Genomic DNA, 15327 nt, shown 5'->3' with positions numbered 1-15327 from the left:
GCTTATTAACTCTGAGGAAAGAGAGATTAGCTTAGACTTGGCAAACTATAGGAACATATATGAATGTTTTCAAGAAAGAATGTCACTTTCTCAGGTACATACATGGGGACAGTCAGGAGCAATTTCTGAAGTAGCCTTGCAAAAGACCAAGCTCCTTCAATGGCTCAAAGAGAGGGGCTTCATCCACTTTCTTGCACAATGCAAGACTCTTAGTGCGAAAGCTGTGCAGAGCCGTATTCAAAACATATCCCTCTGAAAATGTCATATGAAAGGAGCTACAACATAGTTTTATTAACGAAAATAGACTCCAAATATCTGTTTATCACAAATATATACAATTAGTTTGTTTACACAATCATACATCAACAGTCATATGATTGTGTACAGGTGTCCTTAATTCTTTAATTCTAGTTTGAAGGCAACACCAATGTTTCCCCTATACATATATAATCTTCATATCGGGGAAACGTGCTCAATATCATTTCTGAATTATGGCTTGATTGTCCAGATGTTGGGAAAAAATTCAAAACAGAGACTGTTCCACCAGTTCAATGAAACTTTCTCCAAAATAAGTGTTCATAGGCTTGCAACTATTGTGAGGATAAATGAGAAACAGGTAACCATAGTCTGTAACAGGAACAAAATGCTTTAACTCCCACATCTCCTGCTTCTAAATATTATACTGCTTCTAAGTAGGGGAATGCATGTCAAGAGAATACATCAGGTGTCCTTAAATATTGACTTAAGAAGGAGAGGAAGTTCAGGATACTATCCTATTTTTAATAAACGTTAGGTTTCAGTGCTTTAAAAAAATCCAACACTGTGCAGAATGGGGAACTTATATGTCTCAGAAGTAAAAACAGACATTTTGGACTGCAGTTTGTAACAAACCATAGTTCTAGGTCCAGCCATGGTTTGTCATTACATCTGAATTGGAGCCAGTGACTATTTTTCCACAACCAACAGCAATTCCCCCACTAACTATGAGTTTACTAACTATGAGTTGTTAAATCATGAAAACTTTATATTTGGACCTACCCTTTGGGAATACTTTGCAGCAACTGATTTACTTTTTTTAGGTGGTTTCATTGGTTCATATCTTTAACAACAAAAGGCTACTTATAGTTTGGCATTGCTGCCCATCATTTTTGATTAAAATACAATACAGAACAGTACAATACTATAATCACTATCTCCCCAAATGCAGTCTCAGCAGTTCAGAAGCTTTTACTTGCAGAAACACTCCAAACATAATTTGAGAGACAGGATGGCCATAACTAAGTCTCCACCATTCATGGTAAAACAAGAACCATAGAACTCTCTAGGCAAAGCACTCCAACAGTTTCCAGAAATAGCTCTCCCAAATTCCTGAGTTATTCCCTGGATCTTTATTATTTTTGCTGCAGTCCTTCTAGACATGGCTGCGAAAAGGGCTGGGCCTGTCAGATGACTGAAATGATCTGCATGGCGGTTGGTGGGCAGAAAAGGGGGCAAAGAATTCAGCAGCAAAGGTGACCACGTCATCAGGCTTGCGAAGGAGAAGCAGTTGCAAGAAATCTGCCAGCAAGGTGCTGAGTTCTGGATGGCGACGCATATAGGTAGCATGGCTTGCTTGTAGCTCTTCCTGTTGAAAGGGAACCAGCCCATTCTTTCTTTAGGACTAAAGCTCTTCAGTGGGCAGTAAATGAGGGTCAAAACAAGATGCTTACCTACCCCCACCCCCACAGTGCCATTCATGTTTAAACTTTCCTACCCTAAGGGATGCATAGCCCCATTGTTCCACAACTTCATGTGTTCTGGTTACAACCCATAATCCCCGATTGTTGGCCATGCTAACTATGGTAATAGCAACTGCAGTTCAAAACATCTCAGGAGCACCAGGTTGCCTGTTACCTCCCTCTCATCTTCAGCATAGGTAGGAACATGGATGCTCTTGTCCGTTTCTTCTGTTTCTATCCCACGGGCATTTTGGTCATAGCCACACCACTCTTCCAGCCCTATGATGCTTGCTAGGACTTTCCTCCAGCACTAGATTATGTATCAGCTGTAGATCTGTGACACTGGATGCCAACTTACATTCATTTGAAATCAATGGGATTTGTTAGTCATGATTTAGTCCCATTGATTTCATGAGAATGAAGTGTAATTAACATATTCTGGATTCAACCACTGTAGCTCTTTAGTACTACTTCCAAATCAAGGGAGCATACCTTGAGATTCTTATCAGCTACAAGTTCCAGTCAACTCAGACTTCTATTTACTAAGTAAGCCAATTGTGAAACAGATACCTGTATGCCCCCACCTCTTCACTGATGGGCAAAAATCAGGAAGCATCATAGGGAAAAGACTCATTCATTCATTCATTCTCCCTCTCTGCTGTTATGCTTATCCTTACAGTATTTGCTTTTAAGTAAAAATGCTACAAAATTTAATAATGAAGCAATTGTACCCTGAGACAATGGAGAATATAAGTACTTCAGGTTTGAATTGTTGGGTTCTTGGTGTTTTCTGAGCTTACTTTGGTTCCTGAAGATTTTCATAACCAGGCTAGGAACATCATCAGTGCATGCAGGAGTAGAGTTTGCTGGTCGTTTATACTTGGTAGATTGTATTGTTTCCTTGATTGCTCTTGTTTATCTGGGTGTTAATAGGTGTGTGATGAGGGGGGATGTGTGTTTGCCTCTTTCTTCGACCTTTGGATACTTCCTTTCTTGGTTTGCAGATGATGCTTATCTCAATGTGTCTGTTAATGGCTGATTCAACAGAGCCATGCCTCTAAGAATTCTCTTGCATTTTTGGATCTGGCTTGGCCTAAGATGTCTACAATTACCCAACTGCAATTGTGGTTTTTACAGTCCTTGTGCTGTATGTTGTAAATGACTCCTGCTTTGTCTTCTGTGGATGTTGGGTCTTTGGGTTTGCTTAGGATGGTTTGGATAGAGTTTGTTGGTTTGTGGGCTACCATGATGCCAGAGGTTGTAGTAATTTGCCGGTAGTTTCAGAGAGGTTTTTGATATATAGTAGAGTTATCCTTTTCATAGGTTGTGAGGATTGTGTAATTGTTGGTTGCATGGTTAGACATTTTTTGTTGAAGTTGCTTGGGTATCCATTGCACTGGAACATGTATGGATGGTCTATTTTGGCTTTTTAGAGTTTGGGTTACTGCAGAGTATCATGCCTCTAGGAGTTCTTATACAGCTTATTTTGTGTGCCATTGGGTTGTTGCTGTGATAGTTGAGCATACTTGATTGGTGTGGGTTGTTTTGTGACACACCAATAGCCAAAAACACAACTGGAGTCATGTACAGCATATAATGCCAGGTTTGTGAAAATTACTATGTGGGGCAAAGAAGAAGAAAATTGAAACAATGCATCCACAAACATCAACTGGTAGTCAGAAGACAGGATGAAAACTTCTTAATTTCACAACACACTGACAAGTTCAACCACAAATTCAATTGGGAAACTGTAGACTTCTTAGACTAAGCCAGATGTAAAAATGCAAGCGAATTCCTAGAGATATGGGACTCTGACAAGTCAGCTACTAACAGACATATTGAGATAAGCTCCATCTACATACCATTCAAGAAAGGAAGCAATCAAAAGTTAAGGAAAGAGGCTAACAGACATAAACACATCCCTGTTCATCACATACCTATTAACTCACACCCAGATAAGAGGAATCAGCACCAGATAAACAAGAACAATCAAGGAGGAAACAATACCCTCTCTGGGTTGGTTAGATAAGCTACCGCATATAAGCAACCCACAAATACCACTCCTGCATGCAGTGAAGTTACCTAGTGTAGTAATGCAATGTCTGCAGGAAGAGAAACAAGCTTCAAGGACACCAAGAAATCAATGACTGTACACTGCACAGAAGTTTTATGTTATTAGATTATATAGAAGTTAATTATCCTATGTTCCTAGAGGTCTGCCATATTGTGAGCCATACTCTAGATGTTACCCTGTCGTTAATCCCAGAACAATTCACCTTTCTGTCTAAGAACCTGGAATATAATTCCGCATCCTCTTCCCAGTTTAAGAGGACTTTTTCAAAGATGGGACGAGGGTCTGGTTCATCTGGAAAAAGATGGAAACTGAGTGAGAATCTTAGGAATGTGGGATATATAGACAGCAAGCAGCAGAATATACTGTATTAGAAATTTGAAGCTTTCTTGTTTTTAAAGAGAAGGTGTTCCTGTTGTTTTCCCGAGACAGATGTTTCCAGCAGTTGTCCATTTCAGCCAACACAGAACACCTCAGTCAGCAACACTCCCTCTCCAACACTGGCAATAATTCTGAACTGCATCACAGGGAGAAAAATATTACCTGTGTCAATCAAAATGGGCATCTGCAGGATCACCATGGTGGCCGGGGATCCAATTTGTACACGGCGAGATAAATGCCTGGATGGAGGAGGAAAGAAGTAAAACAAACTAATTGGAGTTTCTGCATTTGTCTGTGGAACTTCAGGAAACAGGCAATAGCCAATGGCAGTGTTGGGCTAGATATAGATTGTAATGCATTGATTTGCAGTAGATTAAAATGATTTGTGATTCCCAATTATTGATATCAGAAGCAATAAAAATAACTTCTTATGCTCTAAATTACACCACTGAGAAGAAGAAAGCTTGGGGTGACAAGGAAGGATGGAAAGTCCCTGGACAGGACTACAACAATATAGGACTTCAATAGCTTCAGGATGAAATGTAGGTAGCTTGTTATTGGCATGCCATTGCTGCCAATGGGAATTCTCTCTGCTATAATATATTGAAGTCAGGTGGTGTCTAAATTAAATAAATTCAATTCAATTCAGTCTCTAGTAGTTGATCAACTGATCTATGTCTTTGGGTACACAAGTTACAAGAACCTGAAGCTTCCCTTTTATTTGTGTTATCCAGGTTGCCAAGACCTAAGTTACCAAGCAATAACTAACCCAGAATTTGCTTATGAAGTTGACAGGTTTTAGATAACATGATAAGCCGAACCCAGACACTTTATGACACAGTACAATGTGTAACTCCCAAATGCTGCCTATACCATCATATGCTTGAAAGAGAGAGAAAAGAGGTAGCTAGTCTCTTGATATTTCCTCCAATACATTTCCTCAGATTACTGAAATTATTGCTTTCTGACCAGAAAACACGGGAATGGACAGTAGCCTTGTTGGAAGTATGAATCCAATGGCATTGGCTCTTCAGTACCTCATGACCTACTGACCACAAGAGGGCAGTGGGGTACAGATAGTTAAGGATTTACTCTGTGTCTTTTCTCTATTACACTGCATGATATTTGTCTAAGAAATTACCAATTTCAGGTCACTTTTTCCCACCTTTCTTATCAGGCACTTACGGTCTTTGACTCTCCTCCTAGAGGGATGTAGTTAGTTAGGTGCCAGACCTTGTCCATTCCTACAACATATTTCTGGTAAATAAATCTTATTTCTGTTATACAGCAGTTACAAAACCTACCCCACTAATCATTATTCAGATCAGATTTCCACTCTCAGCAATGCTGTTTCTCTCTCACTCACAGAATGCTTTAATCTCCAACAAGGCTGAGGCCCAAAGGAAAAACAGCTAGGTATAGCTATATTCTCTTTCCTTGATGTGTTGAGAGGCATCAAGGTACAGGGGCTGCCTGCTGGAAGACTCATCAACCCAAGTCTCAGGCTGTCCTACTCATGCAAAGAATTACAGAAGGTGCTATCTATTTAGGGCAGATACATGGTATTCAAAATCAGCCTTTGGGCTGAAAACATCCAAAATGCTGCAACAGTAGACAAGCTATGAATTTTCTGGATGCTGTCAGATTATAATTCTGTTCCCCCCAACCACTGGCCATGTAAGCAAAGACTGACTGAATGCAGAAAACATCTGGAGGACCATAGGTTATCCCTGAAGCTTTTAGAGAAATATTTTTTAAATACTTCTAAGACTGGTAAAAGGAAGGGAAGAAGAGAGATTCAGTACAGATCTGCTTAGTGTGGGTTTCAGCAACCCTCCATGCTTTGGAAAACCCTGCCCTTGGAAGTACAATGGCACCCTCCCTATTAGCAGTCTGTAAGGTATTCTGTAAGGTAGTTAAGATGATTGTGTTTGAATGGACATTTGGGGGTTGACACGGTAGCGTTATTTGATGACTGAGCAGCCAAGTACTTGGTTGACTGTTTATATGCCCTATTTTGATGCCCGACTTGCCTGTTTTTTAACTTTGTCAACTGCTTGGAGTTATTTTGACTGATTGGTATAAAAATATGTGTAATAGAGAAGATAAAATAAAAGGTTTCTATGCATTTACTCAAACCATTTTTATTGGAAAAAGTAGCTTGAGTTAATTGATTGTACTTGAAGTATTGTAAATGCTTCAAAGAAAGCCAAGCTGCAGCAACAGGAGGCACCAAGGGCCTTACCACTAAGTGGCAATACCAAAGACCGTAACTGAATATCTATATATTTAGAGCAATGACCACACTGCTTGCAGGAAAAGCCTGAACAAGAATGGTTATTCCAGAGCTTTCTTACCCATCTGGTAGGAAATAGAACTGCCAATTCAGTGGGGGTGCCTCCACAGAGTGTACAGTCCTTTCAATCACAAACACATCCACTTCCTCTTTTTTCACTTGCTGCTTCTGGAAGCCAAGGGTATTCTAGGAAGAGATTGAAGAATTGGCAGAAACGGCAAAGATAAATGCATAAGGATGGCTGTTGAGGCAACACTGTGTTAGTTGCTCCAGTGAACAGGTAGTTGATTTCAACATTTCATCTATACACTGCAGTTCAGTCTGGACATCGAGTAATCTCTCTTCCTTGGCTTAAATATTCTAGACATTGAGGGCATATTCTAGGTAAATGGAAACTCTGCATGGGAATATCTGGGCTTCATTTTTATCCATCAACATCAACACTAGCTTTACACACCTGCTTCCTGCCCTTTTATCCTCTGGCTCAACATATACTTCTTTTTTCTTACCAATTATAAACACATAGGATGAAATGGAATCAGTATGCCTGGATATGTCAAAGAAGTAGGGCAAGAATGTTTGTTTATTTATTTATTTATTAATCAAATGTATCGCCAAAAGGGACTCTGGGTGGTTTACAGTAAAACATAAATAAGAGAAATATAAAACTATAAAATGCTATAATACATAATAAAATAAACACAATAAGAACCCAATGGCTAAAAGTTCTCTGTGATTCGCAAGCAGAGCAGGGTCCTTCTAAGAGACTAACCATCCCTAGGAATGATTACTCTCCCTCCCGCCCCAGGCATGATGACAGACCCAGGTCTTTAGTTGTTTCCTAAGGTCCAGGAAGGAGGGAGCCAATCTCACTTCCGGGTGAAGGATATTCCAAACAGCGGGGGCATAAGGAGTGATAAGAAACTGCTTTATAGCGAGGGACACTGTAGGTCCATCTAACTTCCTATTGCCTAAGCTGATTGGTGGTCATTAGATAGAGATGCAAGAAAGAGATTTTTCCAGCTTTTATCTGGAGATGCCAGGACTATCACTGGCACCTTTTGTGGGCAAAACGTTTGCTCTACTACTGATCTATAGTCCTTTTCCAAGACAGAGTTCCCACTATATTGCTGGGTTGTGCAAGTACCTACTTGCTCCATTATAATGTGCCCACAAGCTGAACTTACATAGGTAGAGGTACAGATGTGCTGGTCAGAGTTGAATGAGAGGAAAATAGCATTTTGTGGTAAGGACTGCCTCCTGGCCATCACCCGCAGCACCAGGAAGTTGGCAGATTCTGAGATGAGGCCCTGAAGTTGTTCGCATCTGTAAGAAAATGTGTCGACGTGGATCTCTTCCTGGGGGAGAGAGGAAAGGCTAGACATCCTTTACAAAAGCCCAGGCAACCACCAGATCAGCAGGCTGTCCTTAAGGAAAATGTTTGGGGTTTATAGAAGGCACACCCAAAGGACAAGACAAACCTACCCATTTTTTTGGCAAGACAGAGGAAGAGGAGGATGGGGTCATAATGCTTCTTCCTCTTCACGCATACTGGTTAAGACTAGGAGTTTCAGAGTCCTCAGTTCCGATAAAAGCAATCTATTTATGAGCTGACATTAAACTTACATGCTCCCCTCCAAACACATCCTGTTTCCCCTCCCCAAACCTTTAGCCATTCTCCCCCACCCCACCCCAGCCAAGAAATGCCACATAAGACAATCAGTGTTTCCTTCCGCTGACCTAGAGGACAGGGGAAAGGATGACATCCAAGCAGGACTCTCCCACCCTCGTGCCATGTCTTTTGGCACTGGGTGCTTATCTCAGAAGGCCAAGACAGCCCAACCACTAGTATCTGATTTGCACCATATGAGCTTTCCATATACTTTTTTTTTAAATGAAACGGCTCCTTTAAAAAAATGAAAGGGGACAGGGCAGCAAGCTTGCAAGCCCCAAGAAAGCGTCAGTGGGCACGTATTTGCTCCAGGTCCCTCTGAGGACATGTGCTAGATAGATGCTACGTCAGGATGTGCTCTGAAGACAGACTGTTCAGCAAACTTGGCGGTTCTGGGGATAGTCACCCTGGATGAAGACAGCCTGGCTGGGAATACCAGTTACGTTGTCTTGAGGGTACCATCATAGAACGCAAGAGTTGGAAGGGATCCTAGAGATCATCTAGTCCAACTCCTCCCAGTGCAGGAGTTCACTACTGCAGCACCATGGAAGCAAGGTGAGGCATAAATACAGAAGTGTAAGAATACTGCTATTTGTTTCTGCACCCAAGATGCAAAATGCTTTCGTAGTCTGAGCACCAAAGTTTCTCCACCTGTGCCACAACATTACGTTCTATGAAACAGTTAAATGGCAAGATCAACTAGAGCAGCCTTCCCTAACCTATCTTACTATGATTAATGAGTTGCAATATATCAGGTTTCTTAATCACAGTCAGGCAGGTTTTATAGGCTGGCGAAACTCTTGCAGACGCTTGGAGACTTCAGCCTTGCTTGGATGGGTGTTGGGATCCTGAAATAACTGAAGGGTGCTAGGCTGAAGGAAGCTGGATTAGTCCCTACCTTGTACCTCCTGTGAAGCTAGAGACAGGAATGAATGAATGAACTAATTCTTGTGAACTGTGAGGAAGGGGGAATTGGGATAGGTATTCCAGGCTCTATAGGCACAGCTCACTTTACTCACATCTCTTTCCACTACAGTTTTGGTCACATAAAGCTGGCCGTGCCGCTTCACCGCTTGGGTCCTGGTTTCCACTGGATGATCTCTAAACTGCAGGAAAAGCAAAAAGCGGCAGGGAAAGGTGACATAGCTATGCCAGGACTAGCCCTAACGATGCAGGAATTTGCTTTCCTGGAAAGATGGAAGCTTCACAACTAGTCAAGGAGGCTTGAGATAGCTTTCCCCCAAGAACTTCACGAAAGCCTTTCTTATTTGTTATCGCTTGCCTTTCCTCCAGTGGCTCAAGGTGGCACAGCCCAGCACCCCAGCACTCCTTCTTCCTATGTTCTCTCAGGCCACAAGAACAGCATTCAACAGGCCAGTTGTCCACAAACATATCAAATCCCCCTTTAAAGGCATTCAAGTCAGTGGTCATTATTACGTCTTTTGATAATGACTTCATTATAGTCTATGGAAAGAAGGGTATTCCTTCTCTATTTTAATACTTCTAATTTACTTTGTTAGATGTCTCTGATTTTATTGTTCTAAGAGAAGCTTCTTTTAGTACACTTTTTCCATGCCATGCATGATCTTATACACTTGGATCATGGCCTTCCCTCAGGCTTCCTTTCCTTCAGACTAAAGAATCCCGAACATTTACAGTAACCTTTCCTTGTATGAAGATGTTCATGCCCCCAATCATTTTGATACCCACTTTTACATGTTTTTCTTGCTCTATTCTTTTTCAAATATGGCAGCTAGAACTATGCACAATATTTCAGCTGTGGATGTAGCACACATCTAATGATCTCTATCATTGCATTTGTCCTTTTAGAGCTGCTGCAGAATTGATCTCTTCACTGAGCCATCCACTCCAAAATCTTCTTCCTGATTAGCTACAGACATATCCATTAGTGCATATGTGACGTTTGCCCCAATGTATAAGCCTATATTTATATTTACATTATATTTAATTGAATTGCATTTGCAGTTTGGTTGTCCATTGTCCCAGTTTAAACAGATCCCTCTTGAACCTTTCAGAATGACTTTTTGATTTTTCCCACTCTCAGTAGTTTAGTAAACTCCACAAATTTGGCCATTTCGCTGCTTACCCCCGAATCAAAACCATTTATGGAGAAGTTAATTAGCTTGTTAATAACTGCCCATTTAATTGTTACATGTTGCTTTTTATTTATTTTTAACTAGCTAGCAAGCCATACAGGACAAGTCCTCTTTTTCCATGATTGCTCTGTTTATTCAAGAAACTATGATGAGGAACTTTTGTGAAAGGCTTTTGGAAAATGTTGATTGGGTTATCTCTATCCATGTGCCTGCTGACACTCTAAAAAATCTCTAAGGTTTAATGATGGAATTCCCTCTGCAAAACTCTTAACTTTATACTGCCATCCAATGGCCATCTGGAGTTTTGCAACCCAGATCTGGTGGCCCTCCTCTTGTCCCTTGTACTTCAAGCCAAGACGGAGGCTAAAGGAATTTGGGCTCATCCTCACATTCCTCTACCTGTGGTATGAAGATGTCTTGCTAACTATTCACCAGGGACATATCCTTGTGACACTGCCTTTGTCTCATCCCCAGTCCACTGCAGAATCAGCTTATATTTGTCTTGAGTGTTTAAAAGTAGTGTTTAAAAGTAGTGTTTCCCCTCTTCTCCCAACACAATTTCTGTCATGGATACAATCTGGCATGCTTTCTCGATAATCTGGTTGATGACATGGTCAGGAGTTGGCTCCTGCCACTGCCCACTTTACAGTGCTGAGACCCCTCCCCTCTGGTCACTGCCCTCCATAACCATTTTGACTAGGGCTGTAGTAGAAACCAGGCATCTGCCCCCGTAATGCCTGAGACTTTCTGAAGCACTTCTCAAAAGTGAGGTCCTTCTAAGCCCAGGTGTATCACTCTTCTGAGAGTCACTGGTCTTTAAAAAAAAGCAAACCAAAAGCCAGAACCAGAACTCTCTTGAGTGTGCGTGCACCTATGTATTAGCAAAGCAGGGAAACTGATCAGAGCAATGTTGTCTAGATTGGCAGAAGAGAGAACGCTGTTTGCAGCCAACTTCAATCCTTTGACCATTTGCTCAAATAAACTAGAGATATACATGTACAACCCATGCCTTCCTCCTATAATTTGTCAGTATTGTGCTCTCTTGCTTCTGTTTTATCCCTCTTCTTCTTAAAAGCAGCCTGCATTTTTTGCCACTGAAATTTACTAGGTACTGTAGCTCTTTCCCTACTCCACCCAATGATCCTTCCCATTTCACTTCACAACTCCCCCTCCCACCTGCCAGCTTGTTTGTGGGCTTTTAAACACAGTTTTTTGCACATTTTAGCACTTTGGGGGAAGTGGAATCTGGGGGAGGCTGCAGAAGTTCCAGCACTACCAGGCTCCCTGCTGGCTGATAAAACCAGCAGTGGGGGAAAAGCAAAACATGTAAGACACTCACCCTCACACTTTCCTGAGTGTGCTGCTCCAAAATCTCCAGTTTCTTTGTTATATATCCTGATATAAAAAAGGAATTTGTAAGAAATCAAGGCAATGACACAGTTGTTTACAGGTAGTCCTTGCTTAATGACAACAATTGAGACCAGAATTTAGGTTGCTAAGTGAAGTGTTGTTAAGCAAATCTGACCTGATTTTACGACTTTTTTTGTGGTAGTGGTAAAGTGAATCACTGCAGGTGTTAAGTGAAGCATGTGGTCGTTAAGCAAATCACGCAGTTCCCCATTGATTTTGCTTTCCAGAAGCCAGCCAGGAAGGGTGAAAATGTTGATCACATGACCATGGGATACTGTAACAGTCATAAATGTGAAGTGGTTGCCAAGTGCCCAAATTGTGATCACATAACTGCAGGGACGCTGCAACAGTCGTAAGTGTGAGAACCAGTTGTAAGTCAGTTTTTTCAGCACTGTTGTAAGTCTGAACTGCCACTAATGGTTGTTAAGTGAGGACTATCTGTACTTCCTTTTGTGCAGCTTTCCCCAATTTAGTACCCCCCCAGATATGTTGAATTATAACTCCAACTGGCCATGCTGGCCCAGATAATGGGAATTTTATCTGGAGAGTATTAGGTTAGAGAAAGCTGTTCTGGGATATCTTGGCATATTGGTGCTGCATGCAAATTTCTTATAACTCTCGGAAATGTTTTATTTTTCACCAGGGGGTTACGAGTGCATCCGTAGTCTTCTGTTCTAGTGTTATTGCTTGTAGTAATAGCTTAACCAACCCAGCCTGACAAACTTTTATTGCTGCACTTGGGCAAGAGTGAAACTTAGTTTTCCACATTCCTTGTCCTGTTGACTTTCCAATAAGAAAAACAGCTAAATTTTGAAAATGGAAGGCCACATTTAGGCATAGAAATTATGTGTTTAAATGTGTTTAAACACAGAAATGCTGATGTGTGTGTGTGCGCCTTTGAGTCAGTATTGACTCCTGGCTACTGCCTGGACAAGTCGCTGCAGTTTGCTTGGCAAGATTTCAGAAATGGTTTGTCACTGGCTTCTTCCTAGGCTGAGCGCGTGCGACTGGCCCAAGGTCACCCAGCTGGCTTTGTGCCTAACACAGGACTAGAACTCACAGTCTCCCAGTTTCTAGCCCAGTGCCTTCCCCACTACACCAGACTGGCAAATGCTGAATTACTGCACTGAATTTACCTGTAAGGGAGGTTTTGCAAGGCACCCCATCAATGGTCCCTTTGCTGTTTGCGTGGACCAGGAAACAGTCTTCCTCTTGCCAGCCATCCAGCAAATAGCAGGCCCACTTCACCGAGATGGAAAATGTCCCGATCGTCCCTCCAGACTCTGAAATAGCCACCAGTGATTCTTCAAAAAGGCAGGGCTGAATCTCTTCTATTTCTGAGAAATGAGATATAGGAATTTCATCCTCAGGAGGACAGGGAGAAAATTTTATCCACTCACTCTCAGACCCTCTTTAATATAATAAACTGGGATGGCCCAGTTGGGTTACAGCCTCTCTTTACTGCTTTCTTGTCCTATTTTCATCCCCAGTTTGCCCATGCAGGATATCCCTGTGTGAAAGCAAATTGGGGGGAAAAGAGAACGCAGCCCACTTTTTGCTTCCCTCCTCTATATCTACAGACCAGATGAGGACTAAGTTCAAATAACCCTTTCTTCTCAGAACTCAGGGAACTGTGGTTCAAACAACAACTATGTGTAAAAACTGTGCTTAAGGCATATTAAGTCTGCTTAGTGTCAAGCAAACACAGTCAAACATCTGTCCATCCTTTGTGGAACTGGACAGCACATAAATTATACAAGTTATATAAATAATTTAAGTCTCTCATCTTTCAACCAGCATTTGGACCACAAAATGGCTCACAAAAGCTCTCATTCAGGAGAGGATATTTTCAACAGACTTCTTTTCTGTTCAAAGCCAGAGTAGGCTCAAGGAGCCTATGAAAAAAGGGAATTGTTAGGTAAAGCATGGATTGATGCCAAAACATAACTTTGGAAAACTGTGAAATGTCATGACAATTAGAAACAACAATCTGGGCTGAGGAGAGAAGAGGAATTTGCACGTGCCTGGAGCATCTGGAGGCTGTGAGGGTCTGGATGGGAAGGAACTAACGTAATCCTGGCAAGACAGAGTGGCTTTGGATTCCCCCCCCCCTGGGGGGGGAGGTCTGGTGATATGCCATCTTTGACTCTGGATGGGGTGGCACTCTCCCAGAGAGAGTTAGTGCACAATTTGGGGGTCCTCCTAGATTTACAGCTACTACTCGATGAGCAGGTGGCAGCCGTGGCTAGGGGGGACCTTCTCACATACTCATCTTGTGTATCAATTGTGCCCTTTCCTGGACTGGGAGGCCTTGCTCACAGTCACTCATGCCTTGGTCACTTCCTGTTTGGATTACTGCAATGAGTTCTACATGGGGCTGCCCTTGAAGGCCACCCAGAAGTTACAAATGGTCCAGAATGCAGCAGAATGCACAGTGTTGGGTACTGTTGGGTGCTCCATGTTACACCCCTGCTGTGCAAGCTGCACTGGCTCTCAGTTCCCTTCAGGTGCAATTCAAGGTGTTGGTTATCACCTTTAGAATCCTATATGGCATGGTACCAGGTTATCTGTGGGACTGCCTCTCCCAGGGTATCTGCCTTTCCCACCAGAATGGAAAGGGTAGGTATGCTTCAGGTCCCTTCCCTTAGCATTGTCACCTTGTGGGTTCTTGGAAGCTTGCCTTTTCCAGTGTAGCTCCTGCCCTATGGAACACCCCACCCCGGAGAACTGACAGTCCCACCCCTCCCCTTTTAATCTGCTGGAGTGTTCCCACAGGCACTGGGATGGGTGAGGTCATAGAAAGAACATGTGGTTGTGATGCCAGATTTTACTGTTTTTCCTTTTTTGGGTTTATTGCTGTTTTAGTTGTATATATGTTTTTTATTGCTGGGTGTAAGCTGCCTGGAGTTTGGTTTTAAGATGGGCAGCTATACAAATGCTTTAAATGAAATTAATTCATTAATTGTGGATTGGCAGTTGGAGACTGGAATGTTGACATGGATAGAGGCATGCCCATGCTGATTGAAAACATTCCTTAGCAGTTTGGAACAGAAGGCCATAGTACACCAGCCTGATCACAAAGATCTCATGGCTTAATAGAAGTCTGGATGTAAGAATTCCCTATTAGAACTACAGCTGGGGAGGGAAGGGTTAATACTCTTCTTCATGTGTACTTTGGTCCTGATATAAATCTCCCACTTTGCTGAATCTATTGATTTTGAAAACCCAGGTTTCATAGTGCTGCATTCTGGGCATTGTCCTCTAGCCTAACATCCTTCAGCTGTGTTAGGATCAGAACTTCCAGGCCAATATGGTCAACTCCCATCATAACTAAGAATTCTGGGAATTGTAGTCCCAACAGAACTAGAAAGTGTCAGGTGGGGAAAAGCTGGTCTAGCATCATGTCTACTTTTCTCCAAGACACCTATCTGGTAAAATTCAGTATGGCAAATATTCATGTCAACTATAGCTTTTGCTTAAAAGACAATTCTGAAATAGAAACAAACAAGAGCACATGGCATACATTAAAAGGCCACTTACCAATGAGTGACAGGAAGTCCACTGCCTCCTTGCTGGCAACTGGAATTCTTTCTATTAGTTTATCTTCTGTTGCCTCTTCTGATGCCTTTTTTTGCATGGTGGAGAAATGAGAGCTTCAAGAC

The 15327-nt window shown here is 42.0% G+C and overlaps 1 protein-coding gene and 1 long non-coding RNA gene across 2 annotated transcripts in view; one reads left to right on the top strand and one right to left on the bottom strand.

Annotated features, from left to right (window-relative positions):
- Positions 1-4610, top strand: part of LOC134487227 (uncharacterized) — a 22735-nt gene extending 18125 nt beyond the window's left edge. Inside the window, exon 2 of the long non-coding RNA XR_010066838.1 lies at positions 4218-4610. This is a non-coding gene — a long non-coding RNA (uncharacterized LOC134487227). The remainder of the gene's footprint in view (positions 1-4217) is intronic.
- On the bottom strand, positions 1004-15327 carry CATIP (ciliogenesis associated TTC17 interacting protein). The gene is made up of 9 exons (XM_063288897.1): positions 15206-15327; positions 12802-13002; positions 11595-11650; positions 9158-9244; positions 7654-7824; positions 6528-6652; positions 4333-4409; positions 3995-4083; positions 1004-1624 (listed from the first exon to the last, which is right to left on the bottom strand). The coding sequence occupies exons 1-9, from the start codon at positions 15300-15302 to the stop codon at positions 1412-1414; spliced, it is 1116 nt and encodes a 371-aa protein (XP_063144967.1). The 5' UTR covers positions 15303-15327; the 3' UTR covers positions 1004-1411.

Source organism: Candoia aspera, chromosome 1 (assembly GCF_035149785.1).
Source record: "Candoia aspera isolate rCanAsp1 chromosome 1, rCanAsp1.hap2, whole genome shotgun sequence".
NCBI lineage: Eukaryota > Metazoa > Chordata > Lepidosauria > Squamata > Boidae > Candoia > Candoia aspera.
Note: the sequence above shows the minus strand (reverse complement) of the source record. Positions and strands in the feature narration are given on the sequence as shown.

Bases quoted from the DNA above. Each gene is read 5' to 3' on its own strand.
- CATIP (XM_063288897.1), bottom strand. From the start codon at position 15,302: ATGCAAAAAAAGGCATCAGAAGAGGCAACAGAAGATAAACTAATAGAA. The intron at 9,245-11,594 runs GTGAGTGTCTTA...CTTTTCCTGCAG, and splicing joins ACACTCAGGAAAGTGTGAGG to TTTAGAGATCATCCAGTGGA. The intron at 1,625-3,994 runs GTGAATTGTTCT...CCCTTTCAACAG, and splicing joins CCAGGTTCTTAGACAGAAAG to GAAGAGCTACAAGCAAGCCA.